General features: G+C 36.4%; 1 protein-coding gene across 1 annotated transcript in view; it reads left to right on the top strand.

Moving 5' to 3' along the window:
• Positions 1-523: 523 nt before the first annotated feature.
• PARPBP (PARP1 binding protein) overlaps positions 524-13684 on the top strand; it is a gene marked incomplete at its 5' end in the record, with an annotated part of 39770 nt that continues 26609 nt past the window's right edge. The window contains 4 exons of the mRNA XM_010182376.1: positions 524-754; positions 2436-2543; positions 3001-3171; positions 5860-6014. Of these exons, the coding sequence (XP_010180678.1) occupies positions 524-754; positions 2436-2543; positions 3001-3171; positions 5860-6014 (665 nt within the window). The remainder of the gene's footprint in view (positions 755-2435; positions 2544-3000; positions 3172-5859; positions 6015-13684) is intronic.

The following is a 13684-nucleotide window of genomic DNA, read 5'->3' as shown; positions in this document are numbered from 1 at the left end:
TAATTTTAATTACCGTACTAGTAATGGATAGGTGTGCATTGCTTTAATGTGTTTATTAGATCTGTGTCAACACTATCAATGTTATGCTAAAGTATAACTGTACTAACACAGGAAAACTATTTTTTTTTGCACATGGTGTAAATTTTCCCAGATTACACCTTGAAGCAAGGTAATAGAGCCTTATTTAGTGCCTTTGGTATGTAAATGTCTGCTATGATGAAAGTTAGTTCTGCAAATAAATAACTTTAGGTAAGCAGTAGTCCTGCAAAAGTCAATGTGTCTTTTCTTAGGAGTAAAGTTCAATATGCATGCCTGGTATTTTAAAGATCAGGAACAAATACTGTATATAACAAAACTCAACTGTAAAGCCAAAGCACTGGAAGAACTTCAACTATAAGTAAGGCTTTGTTTGTTATATACTTAAATATTTAGATTGTAATTGTTTTTTAATTTCTGTATTTTCAGCTTGTTTTCAAGGTATTTTTAAAGCTATGCTGAATTTTGCGTTTTTCTGTTCTATTAGCACCATGGAGATTTCACAGTATCACTTAGTGATGTGTTGGAAACTTGGAAATATTTGTTACATGACAAACTGGGATTATCATATGAAAACATGAAAGAACCTGAAAATTATGCTGACCTAAAAAAAGCCTATGATGCCTTCTTGGCAAGAAGCAATATGTTAGATCTAATAGACATATATCAGAAGTGCTATGGTCTTGGACTTGTATCTGAAGATGAAAGCATAGCCCCTGTAAGTATTTTGTTTGAGCTGTGATATGGTTTTGACATATGTTTGTTTCTGTTTTGGATTTATGACACTTATAAATATACATAGGTGCTCTGAATCATTCACCAGTTTCTTTGCTCTTCTATTGGGGAAGTAGATGAGTTTGATTACTAAATCTAAAGAGATCTAAATTAACTCAAAAATAACTTCTTTCCTGTTGTGCTGCTGTATGAGTGAGTCCCGTAACTCTTCTATGAGTATATCACTCTTTGCCAGAAATGGAACTGAAAATGACCTGTAGAGATTTGATAAGACTGGAACAAAGCTTAGTGATTAACATGCATCATGGAGTTTTAGCTGTATATTGGTAAGCAGTCAAAGTATTTTTAATGGTTGTCATACCACACTCCTAAAAGCAGAAACTTCCCTATACTTCATGTAGTGACATGTTAGATTTTCCCAGAAACCAAAAGAGGTTCCACTTCAGCTACTCAGTCAAGCAGCTCTGTTGCAGCTCAGATGTTCCTGTATGTGAGGCCATGCTCTAAGCTAGAGAAGTTCTAGTGTGTAGTCCACTCTTAAACTATGTAAATTCATGAGAAATTAATTTGATTATTCTCTATGTAGTTGGATAAAAGTATATGTAAGTAGCAATCAAGATAAGTTTGAAATGCAAGCGTTCTACATAATTTTGTTTCTGTGCTCTCTAGAGCATGGAAAGGTCAAAAGACAAAGCATATGATAATGAAAAAATTAATAAATGTTGGATTTAGATGCACATACTTATAGTTTGTAATGAAAATTAGAGAGGAGTTAATTGTCTGCTTTTACTGCCTGCTGTCTCAGCATTGCAGACTCAAATTACTGTTTATTTCATCTTCTGAATCGGATGTATGTTTAATTAGCCCTTTTAAATAAGGGAAGCTATATCAGTAACTGAATGGAGATTGAATGGAGGTATATTACTTTATATTTCAGCTCTAGTAAGAATAAAAAGCTTTCTTCATGAAAAAGTGGTCAAATATTGGAACAGGTTGTCCAGAGAGGATGTGAATTATCATCTTTGGAGATATTAAAAAACTTAGCTTAGCATGTAACTGAGCAACCTGGTCAAATTGGTCCTGCTTTAAGTATGGGTTTGTACTAAGTGATCTCTATTACGTCCCTTTTAACCTAAATTATTATATGATTCTTTGACAAATATGCTTGTAACCAGCTTGCCTACTTTGTTAGGGATTCAGAGAGCCTACACTCAAACACTCATGTGATTATTAGCTACAAAAGAGATTATAAGGAGAACTGAAGTTTAGGAAGGACATGGAAGCTGTGATTTTCTTTAAATTACTCTTTTTCTTCCTGTTTTTATGGGGAAGATGGAGATTAAGATAGAGAACTTAGGCTGGTTAATGAGCTCTTCCTAAACATGGTAAAACATATTAAATGTTACCCAAAACATAAACGGCTGCTTTTTGTGCAAGTGTATTATGTAACTGAGATCTCTTTGAAGCTGATTTGACTCTTACACCTCATTTCTCTACTAAAGCAGTTGTACTTTTGAAGACTAAAACCAAAAGCAGGTTGTAAGGGCTTCTCTAACCTCAAAACACTAGCAAACTGGCAGAAACATAATTTCACCAGGTTTTAATACTACTTTTGCTTTTTAGTCATCTTCATATTTACGTTTATTTTAATGTTTTTATTAAAGGTTCAACTGTTGGAATTTATTTCTGGTATAATGAATGTACAAGAAAATAGTGGTTCTGTTCTTTCTACTCCCATATCAGTCAACAGACAAGGCCAGGAGAATGTGAAGGTAAAAATTATTTCTGTCTCTTTTGTAATCTTATGGATAAGATAAAAGATAACATTGTTTCCTTTTGCAATTATTGGTATTAAAATGTTGCTGGCCTAAAATAAAAGAACAGAACATGTGTGTTCAAACTCTGTATCACTCAAGTATATTGTAGTTGTGTGTGTGGGGCTAAATGCAGAAACTTATATTTTGGAAGACAGTCCTTTAATGACAGACACTTGGTGTAGATCTAATCCCCTTGAAACACCAAGAAAAAAATTTTTCTGAGTATGCTTTTGCATATGTATGCAAGTATGCTTGCTTTTGTCAGTACTTCCAGAATACCCATACATACAGTAGCATTTTTTAATTATGCAAGGCAAAATTCTTACAGTATGTATCTAAATAGCTTTTAAAAAAAAAAAGGAACATAACTTAGCAGCAGGTTGACTAATTGCTGTAATGCTTTCTTATACAGTTGATGATCCTGGCAAAGAAGTGTGTGTGTTCATATTTAAGCCTGTTGGTGAATTCTAAGGATGATATGGCTTTGGCTCATATTCTAAATGTTCCTGACAGAGGACTTGGTAGAGAAGCCTTCACTAACCTAAAACATGCTTCACAGAAGAGAAGAATGTCCATTTTCCTGGTATGTGTGTCAAACGAAACTTGCTGTATATCAGAGACAATGAAACAGATCCATAAACATAAACTGTTACTTTAATCTTATATGCAAGACTGACATTTACAAGCCAAATACCATCATAAACATGATTTCTAGGTTAAAAAGACACAGCAGAGGTTCTATGTGAAGAAATAGGTGCTTGCTTGGTCATGAGATCTAAAGATGCACAGAAAAAGAACTATGTGCATGTTTACCTCTAGAACTCTAAATATGATGATATGTGATATCATAAAACCAGGCATTGTTCATCCCAAACAATGACTGAAATCCTGAAAGATTTACTGTCTTAAACATGAATATAAGATATATTTTTATTACGCTTTTAAAATGTTGAAATCTTGGTAAATATTGTGAAGTGAGTTCATGAGTACGTGTATTGAGAAAAGATGGCATTAGGCTAGATGTTGCTGTTTACCAAATACCTCTAAAAGCAGTGAGGTTGGGTTAAAAAAATAATCACAAAGCGATATATGCATTAACAAAATCAAACCATTAACAGTGCATTTCAATGCATAGAATCAGATAATGTATTAGATTGGAAGGGATCTTTTAAAGATCATCCAGTCCAACCCTCTGCAGTGAGCAGGGACAATGTCACTAGATCAGGTTGCTCAGAGCCCCATCAAGCCTGACCTTGAATATCTCCAGGGATGAGGCCTCTACCACCTCTCTGGGCAACCTGTTCCAGTGATCTACCACCATATTGAAGAACTTTTTCCTAATATCCAACCTTTCAATTTTAAAGTGCTCTAAGTATTTTGGTTAAATAGTAAAACAGCATTTTTCTGTGCATTTGTTAGACTTGAGACATCTGGAACCTAGAGTATTTCTGTGTACAAATTGCTTTTCTTAGAGCAACCTAGTGACAAAACTCTGCCTTTGACATGTGCACTAGAACGGGGGCCAAAAATCTCAAAGTTTTCTGCAGTTTTTTCAGCTTTGACTCAGAATTTGAGGAGGGTAATACTTTCCAGTCCTTTACAGCTTGATGGGTCTTGAAATACTCTTCAAGATGTGATTGATATGGGACATTCTTGCTTGTTTTATTCTCAAAGGCATAAAGCTGGAAAAAAAACAACCTTGAGACCCTTGAGAAAAAGGTATACTTTTTCCTCAGTGCCCTTGTACAGGAATATAAAAAGCTACAGCAATCGATGTACAGTGCTCACAGAGGCTTCTTGCTAAACAATCTAGTTTGGTTTGTGAGGTGTATTTTTTTACAGTAGTTATTGTCAGCGCAGAGCCATCTCAAAAATAGTTGGAATAAGATAAGTAAGAATTCTTTCTCCCAAGAACTTCTGTAGTCCCTTTTACTCAAAATAATCAAATTTTGCATGCACAGTGGCCTCAGTGCAGACAATAGCAGACCAAGGAAAAACAGTGTGGATATGTAACAGTCACTGAAGCAGCTGCGTTCTGAGAGTTTTATGGTTGAATAAACATGGAAAATTTGTGAAATCTCAGTTCCAGGATTAATTACTTAAGCTCCTAATGCTCTGTTAGCATTGTGTGTATGTGTGTGTATATATATGTATATACATATATATGTGTGCGTGTGTATATATACACATATATATATTTAAAAGTATGTGTTTGGACTGGATTTATTACCTCTTTCTTACAGTTGCCAGAGGGGAAACTTCTCTACTGTGTAAAGAAGTTGTCTTTGCTGGCATCTGTGTCTTGTAGAAATCCTGCAAAGCTAGAATATTTTCCAGTGGGAAGGCAAGGTCCTATGAACTGTACTTGATCCACAGGAAATCTTTAGCACAAAGGCAGGAATACTGACAGGTTTACTTTCTTTGCTAGAGTAATTTCAGTTGTACTCTTTCCAGCCCTAACAGCTTTATGATTTAGCTGTACAGTCTGAAGTTTGAATTTATATGTAGAATTAATATTATCGCATCTGTGTCAAGTGTATTGGGTTGTTAGCTTTACTTTTACCTTTCTGGTGAACTGCTAAGCTTATTATTCTGACTGTTGCCTTAATATTTGTGGGGTTGTCCTCTAAGGCATACTGCTTTTGGGACATTTCTTGGTTTTGATGTCTTTATGGCATGTAAAAATATATAGAAACTTTCAGAGTTGGGTACCTGTGATGACTGAAGCCTTGACTGTAATAATTTTTCAGAAGTCTTGAGTATATATTATTTTTATTTGCACCTCTGAAAAGAAGTATGGTCCTGAAGTCAACCTTTACATATTTATGTTAAAATTGTTCTTGGGTCATAGGCAGCCCTCTGAATATGAGTAGGTTTTGCGAGATCATCACTAGCATTTAAAGAGCAGTAACAACAGAAACATTTTACATCCTGTGTTAATAAAGGTTTTCTTAAGCTGTCAAAAGGTCAGTGGAATTGTCAAATTAGCCAGGTCACTTTTGCTTTGGCTTGTGGGTGTGGTTTGCTTGGCTGGTTTTCGTTTTTGTTTTTTTAATACTGCTGCTGTATTTAAGTATTGATCTTGCAAATATTTATAGTGATATGTACAAAGCTGGCAATTAAGAGGCCTTCTATTGATTTCAGTTAGATTATTTCTGCTATCAGCCAGCTGTTATACACTGTTTGCAAATCCACAGGAGAGGCTTACTTCAACACATGTACATTTCTTGTATGTCTACAGTTTAATATTTCTTAATATTTCTCCAAATAGATGGCGACATCTTTTATCCGAACTGTAGAACTTGGAGGAAGAGGCTGTACATCTTCATTATTTGATCCTTTAAGAGTAAATGTAAAGGGGCTTACAAACTTCGTTAATTTTATTGACAAGCTGCAGGAAATTGTTGGTGAAATCTTAAATCCAAGGTAATGGAATTTCTCTTCTATTTTTGTCTTGTTGAGCATCTCTTTTTTTTTTCTTGTGCATGAGTCTCAAGGAGGGGGAATGAATGAAAAATCTAATAGTTTACTTAATAGTTCAGAGTAAGTGTTTACAACTTAAACCTTATTAGAAAATAAAAATATTTGAAAAACGTCTGAGGTAAGCTTATAGATTTTTTTTTTTTTTAGTTTATTCTTTGTATTAACTTTTTACCAAATCAGTGCATGTATGGCTGCTTGGCTAGTTCCCTAGTTTGAAATGAACTTACAAAACGTCAGTCTGGTAAGTACATATGTGCTTCACTACTTCTTGCTCATTAATTACTTTCCTTTTTGATCATTTCATTCTATATACCCTTATATAAAGGAGTCTTTTTATTGCTGCTGACATATAACAACATTGGTTATTTAGCCTTTCTTTTCTCTTTTTTAACTGCATCTGTGAATCATAAGAATTATTTCTTAGGAAGGCTCTGGTGAAGTCACTGATTTTCAGTGCTTTTGAAGACCTGAAGTTAGACTTTGGTCAGGCTTATAAATGTGAGATTAATTAGATAGAAGTGTATCAAGTATTTGAATTTAAGTACAGAGAGTAGACACAATTTTCTTAAGCATTTTAGAAGTTAGTTTTAGTTTTATTAATTGATAAACAGTAACTTTTCTATACAAATCTTAAGCAAATCAGCTGTAATGGTTCTGTTCTTGATACTACAGAATCTTTTTAGTTTGAATGATGTCTAATGCACACAGGTGGAAATGTTATAAGCAAACAAGAAGTGTTATTTAAATTACTATTCAGAGGCATTAAATCTGGAAGTGGAAAGTATTTCTGAAGCTGTTTTGCAAATTCTATTTTGCTTTTTAATTTTGCTTCTTTGTTCTTTCATTTCTACATCCTGCATACCAGAGACAAGAGGTTTTCACTCAACATCTAATCTATGCTTTTTTTCTATGTTTAAATCATATCTGGGACTGTATACATTGGTTAAAAATGAGAAATGGAAACTCATTTATGAGCATGAATTTACCTTTTAGGGTGGGAAGTCCACTATTTCAGGTACGTAGAGTTCAGCAAAGTGCAACATGAAATGCTACATCTTGTTAATTACCCTTCTGTTTAAGGTACATGAGAAAAATCAGAGTGGGATAGTTGCTGGGAATTATGAGTTTCTAATTGGGAGAAATCTCTAGAGCTTGGAAACTGTTTTTAGCATTCAGCTATGTATTCTGTTGCTTTCTCTCATATTCCTGTTGCTGTGCTTGCTGTCCTTTTCCTTGGCATTCTACTCCTGCTGTTGTCATCCTGTGTAGATAGTACGGCAATCTGTTTCACTTTGGGATATAAATCTTGTTAACATCAGATTCTGGCATGTTCATTAGGTTGCATGTATACATGTAGGTGATGTTGGTTGTATCACTGACCAAGAATGGAAGCTACCTGTACTGTAGTGGTTTTAGTATCTCTTGTACTCTGCTTGGGCATCACATATAGCATCACATGAATTATAGCATCACAATGTAACATACTACTATTGTTTTTATATAGGTGTGTATATAGTGCTCAGTGCTTATAGAAATATACCAATCAGTTCATTGTCTTTGAAAGCATCTTCACTAGTATGCTGAAGTTCTCAGATATTATAGGACTAGTGTGACAAAAAGAGACTCTACTGCAGAGTTCAAATTTAACAACTTATTTGAACAACATGTGCGGATTCAGTACGTCACTAGTGCAGGTTCTATGGATACAATGGAGAATGCGCTATTGCAGTTTTAAAAGCAAGACTACACTATTACAACCATAAAAGATTCACAAAATGCACTATTGCAACTACAACAGTCACAAAATGCACTACGGCAGCCCACAGGCAATTCACGACAGGCCACAGACTACTCACAAAACTCACTATTACTGCCCATAAGCAATTCATAACAACTCCCAGGCTACTCACAAAATTCACTATTACAATTCCCAGGCGATTCATGGAACACACTATCACAACTCACAAACAACTCAGAATACCACACGTGTGTTAGTCAATCACCTGCAACTGCAAACTTAAAGCCTGCCAAATATTCACTTACTCTTCCAGGTAAGGGCTCCCATGTAAGTTACCTTGGTTGGCATCCCGACCAAGGGGGAAGGTTCTCATCACTCCATGGCTGGAGAAGTAACTCCCTGTTTCTAGTATGAATCTTGGAGGTTTTATCCCCTGGTGTACAGGACAGCAGGAAGGGACATGTATGAGTAGATTAGACCACCTGGGGTGTTTCTTCCGCAGTGCTTCCCCTTACCTTTATGTATTCATGGATGTTGTTCCTTTCTATATGCTCTATTGCTTGCATATCTTTTTATTGTTTGGGTCTGTTGGAGCCAGCTAGAAGTCCTCCAGCTTATCTCTGTCTTACTTTTAGGCAACTGAATAATGGTTTGATTGGGTCTCAGGGCATACTATTTGTTGGGGGGTTTCAAGGCTCAACTCAGGTTTTGGTTCTTTAAATGATACAGTACTGCCCTGTTTAGTTTTGTACTTACCAGACAACTCAGGGCTGAGGTATCTACACAGCTCCCTGTGGGTGGTCTCTGCAGAGACAGGGCCTCAAGGCAATCTAAGGCTGAGTTGCTCCAGCAACCCTCCCATGTGTCACTTAGTGCACTGGACATTACCAAAACTTGTTTATACTATGAACCAGACCAATCCTTACAACTAGTATATAGCTTAGAAACTGCAAGGGTCACAACACTGGTGAAAACAAAGATATTTTTCTTAAGTAGTTTCTGGTAAGCCATATGAGCGAGGACTGTCTATGTGCCCTGCCTGTGTTATGACCTTCTGAATTCCAGAAGATGCAGTTTTACACAATAAATTTCTCTAGTTCTGATACTACTGCAATCTAAAGAGCAGGGCGATGGGTGGGAGCTACCATGCAGCAAAAGTTTCATATGCTTAGTCTTTAGAAGCCTGCTGAGAAAGTTAAGAGCAAACTGGACAACCAATCTGGGGTATTGCTGTTTCTCTGATGTAGACATTAGTCAAGCTGCAAAAAAACAGGTCCCAGTATTCGCTATGCCACAAGAAAAATGTGGTATTTTTGGTTGTTTACTTAATGATTAGAAGTCTGTTATTTCAATTTCATCTTGTTACAGTGGAGATCTCACAAAACTTGAACTTGCATAAAATGCAAAGTAGCTGAATAAATGATGTATCATTGTGGAGCATATGTTGAAAAAATGGCTTTCTTCATTTGCCTAAATCAAGTTCCTTTGCATTGGAAAACTAGAAACCATCACTGCTGGACAGTGATGGGATATGCTTAAGAATATTGAACAAAGGAGATATGGTGCAACTACAGTCTGCTAACCTATGGAGAATAACATAAATGTTTCTCATCCACAAGTCTTTCAGCTAAGAAAGTGAACAGTAGATAAGTTAAAGGAAAGCTGTCAAACAGAATGGAAGTTTAATGAAACTATAAAGATTTGATATGAATGTGGCATAAAGTGGAAGCAGACCTGATAGCAAGAGAAACGGAAAGATATAATGAACTTTGGTAGTTTTAAGGTGTATTCACTGAGCAGAATGAACATTATTACAAATTTCTGGAATTTTGAAGCAGTTAAAGTTTCTCTCATTTTATAGTTTAGATTAGAAGAGATCACTATTCTTTCAAGAATCAGTAGCAGGAGCATTCCTTAAAGTTTGGGGATGCTGTAAAACTTGTAACCCTAAAACCTTTAACAGATTATGTACATATAAGACTCAGATAATGTTTATACAGTAAATAGCTTGGCTGGTCTACTTTTTATGCCTGTTCCTTGACAAACATACAAATTCTGTATTTATCAGTAAAATTGATGATTATTATTCACCTGAGGATCTGTAAACTCTTTTCTGTTGGTATAAATGACAAATACAGGTACTGACTCATCATTCTGGAAATTCTCTTTTAGGCCAGACAATAATACTTGTTGTATCTGAAAGGAACTTCTTATATTTCAGGACTGAGTTTTTTCAAGTTTGTAAAATAAGTGTGATCTAAAACTGAGTGATGGAAAGGCATTTTTCTTATTGGTTACTGCACTTGCTGGTTCATATAGACGTGTGTTTATATCTATACTTTTTTTTTTTACAGTCCCTACTGATTTTGTAGAGTAGCAAAGTTGGTAGAGGAGCAGTAAATGTTTCTGAATTGGGCCCTGACTTTGCTGTAAGCACTGACCACTAGGTGACACTATTGCACAGCTCACATTGGTAGCGTTTAAAGTTAGCTGTATTGTTTTGTTGAACACATTTGAAAGAGTGATGCTTCGGAGTGAGTCTTCATTTCAGGTCTGTGAGCAGTCTTCTGACAATTGTAGAAGTTATACAGCTTGACGTGATCATACGTGTGGATTAGTGTGTTGAGCTTTCTCTTGACAGGGAAATTCTATTTCTTTCTTGAAACTGTGGTTGTATCTGAAGATGAAGTAGTATTTTGGGAGAGAAAGCATATGAGACTTCATTGGGTCTTGTGCTGAATGTCTGAGTTAATTGGATAGTGTTCATGCAGCTCTGGAGTCTTGTGTTCTAAAGTTGCTGGAGAGTTGTGCAAAACATTGTCTATAGGACTCCTTAAACTTAAGATCGTAGAATAATTCAGATTGGAAGAAATGTCAGGAGGTTTTTGGTTCCACACCCTGCTCAGAACGAGGTCACCTACGGGGTTAACTCAGGTTAATCAGGGCTTTATCCAGTCAAGCTTTGAAAACCTCCAAGAATGGAGACTTTACTGTATCCCTCTTGGCAACCTATTCCACTGCTTGAGCGTCCTCCTGGTGAAAAGCGTCTTTTGTTGTATCAAATTGGACCCTCTCTTGTTTCAATTTATGCCTGTTGTCTCCTTTCTTTCTTCTTAACTGCCAACATGAAAAGCCTGGCTTCATCTTCTTGGTTACCTTCTTTTAGATATTGGAAAGCTGTTAATAGGTTGCCCTGAAGCCTTCTCCAGACTGAACAAGCTGTTCCCTTAGCTGCTTGTCACAGAACATGTCTCCTTGACCATCTTGGCAGCCCTCTGCTGAACTTGTTCCAGTTTATCAGTGTCTTTCCTGGGCCAGGGGGGGCCCAAAACTGGATACAGTATTCTAACTTTGGTCCAATGAGTGCTGATTAGAGAGGGATAATCACATTCCACAGACTACTGGCTAGGCTACTGGTCATGCTGCCAAGGATACTGTTGGCTTTTGTTGCCAAGGCACACTCCTGGCTCACAGTTAGCTTGCTGAACATGCACTGACTCCTGGGTTCTTTTACATAGAGCTGTATCATTGCAAGGGATTATCCCTTTCCAAGACTTTGCATGCCCTGTTGAATTTCATGTGGTTCCTGTCAGCCCATTCCTCACATCTGTTTAGGTATCTCTGCATGGCAGCTCTGCCCTCAAGCATGTTGACCATTTCATCCAATCTGGTGTTACCTGCAAACTTAATGAGCATATATTTTTATCACTGAGTCACTGCCAAAGATACTTAAAAGAAAAAAAAGCAGGTTCCATGATAGGCCCCTATGGTACTTAATTAGTTACCAGCCACCAGATGCAGTACGTGTTTATTACCTTATGAGCCTGATGATCCAGACTGCAACATCCAAACTTGTGTTTTGAGAGTATTTTCTAATAGTGTTGAAAGCCTTACTATGATCAAGGTAAATGGCATCCACCGTTCTCCCTTGGTCTGCAAAGCTAGTCATTTTATTATAGGAGGCAAAGAGATGGGTCAGACATAACTTACGTTTGATCAATACATGCTTACAGTTACCAGCCACCACCTAATCCTTCACATGCCTAGAAATGTTTTCCCAGAGAACTTTTTACATTATTTACTCAGGGAACAAAGTGAAACTGATGAACCCGTGGTTCTCCAAACTGTCCTTTTGGTCTTTTTTGCCAGCACTTGCATTTCTCCATTTGTCAGCGACCTCCTTTGATCACCATGACCTTTCAAAGATGGTATAGAGTGATCTTATGAGGACATTGGCCAGTCTTAGTGCTCTCAGTTGCATCGTGTTTGATTTATGGATTTATATGGGCTCATTTCTGTCAAGTAAACCCTGACATGATCCTTATCCACTGCTGGTAGTTCTCTGAAAACTTTCTCTAATCAGAGGCCTAGGAGACCATGCTGATGAAGACTGAGGGAAAGTAACATTGAGTACCTCAGTTTTATCTGTGTCCACTGTTGCAATATCTTATGCCTTTTGGTAAAGGTCCTTCATTTTCTTTGTTCAGCCTTTTAATACAGAAGCAACAGGTGAAGCTACTTTAACATTCCTTGCAAGTCTCAACTCCAGCTGAGCTTTGGCCTTCTTGACAACATCCCTAAGTGCCTGGGCAAGGCATCTAGATTTTCTTTGTAACCTGTCCCTTCTTCACCATCCTGTGTAAAGCCTTTCTGCATTGAAGTGCTCTCATCAGTTTACTGCTTGGTCTACTGATATTTCTACACACTTTTTTCTCCCCATCCCTGACTGTTTCTTCCTTGTTAGTGAATAGCAGAACCAGCTGTGTGTAACCCTATGTGTTGCCCACCCAATATCCTTCTTGACACCCTCTAGAAATATTGACTGCTTGCATCCCTTTGTGATGCTCTTCCAACAGATGTTGGGGTGGTGGTGGTAAAGTATCCTGTAAGAAGCAAGGTCTGTGATACAAAGCCTGCCAGGAGTTGCTTGAAGAATACTTTGCTCATTTCCTCATGTGTATTGGGCTGTCTATAACAGACTCTGACCCTGTTTTACAAAATCTCCATGAGCCTCTTACCTGTCCAATAGAAGAGCTCCTCCATACCTCTGAGCTGTGTCTGCATAGAGAGAGCACTCCCTGACTTTCTTTCCTGAAAAGTTTGTTATATTCATCCTTTGCAGCACTCCAGCTCTCAGATCGTCCCACTGTGTCTTGGTTATTCCAATGAAGTTGTAGTTCTGGAACCACAAGGAGCTTATATTCCTTCTAACTTGTTTTATTGTGTTTTACTGTATAAATCTCTTTACACAGTTTTAAAGTGTTTGCAGTGTACTGTTTCTCAGTCAAATACAGGGAACTTAGACACTCTAACCTTAGTTTCACAACTAGCATTGTTGAAATGAACAATATTTTGGTGTTTAAATATTTGCAGTGATTATATGGAATGACCCAAATTAAGACTATATTAGCATTCTACCATGATAACAAATGTGCTTGTGACTTAACAATTTTCTCGCATTTTGAAGAAATAGAAAAATATCAGAAAGGCTTAAACCAATTATTTTATAGGAACAAAAAATTAGGTTTAAACCAGACTTAAAAAATTTTCACTGAAAATGCATACTACTTCAACGACTAACACACTTTAACATAATTTTTGAAGTAAAATATCTGCTTTACATACAAATTTAACTTCAAAGTATATCAGTATTTTCATTATAATCTGATTGATTTAAACTTAACATTGAGAAAGTTTTAAAATGTATTTAGAAGTAAGTGCTTTTAAAAATTAATTGTGGTTTAAATTGGATTTACAAGAAAATAAAAAATTTTGGTTAAAGCTGATCTATTGAGGATAAGTCTGACTTATAACAGTTGAATTGTCATATCTTAAGTGCTCCAGTTGTACAGTATTGCATTTAATTAAATTATAG

The sequence above is a fragment of the Mesitornis unicolor genome, unplaced genomic scaffold (genome assembly GCF_000695765.1).
Source record: "Mesitornis unicolor isolate BGI_N332 unplaced genomic scaffold, ASM69576v1 scaffold15844, whole genome shotgun sequence".
In the NCBI taxonomy this organism is placed as follows: Eukaryota; Metazoa; Chordata; class Aves; order Mesitornithiformes; family Mesitornithidae; genus Mesitornis; species Mesitornis unicolor.
The sequence above is the reverse complement of the archived record's forward strand: the minus strand, read 5'-3'. Positions and strand labels throughout refer to the sequence as shown.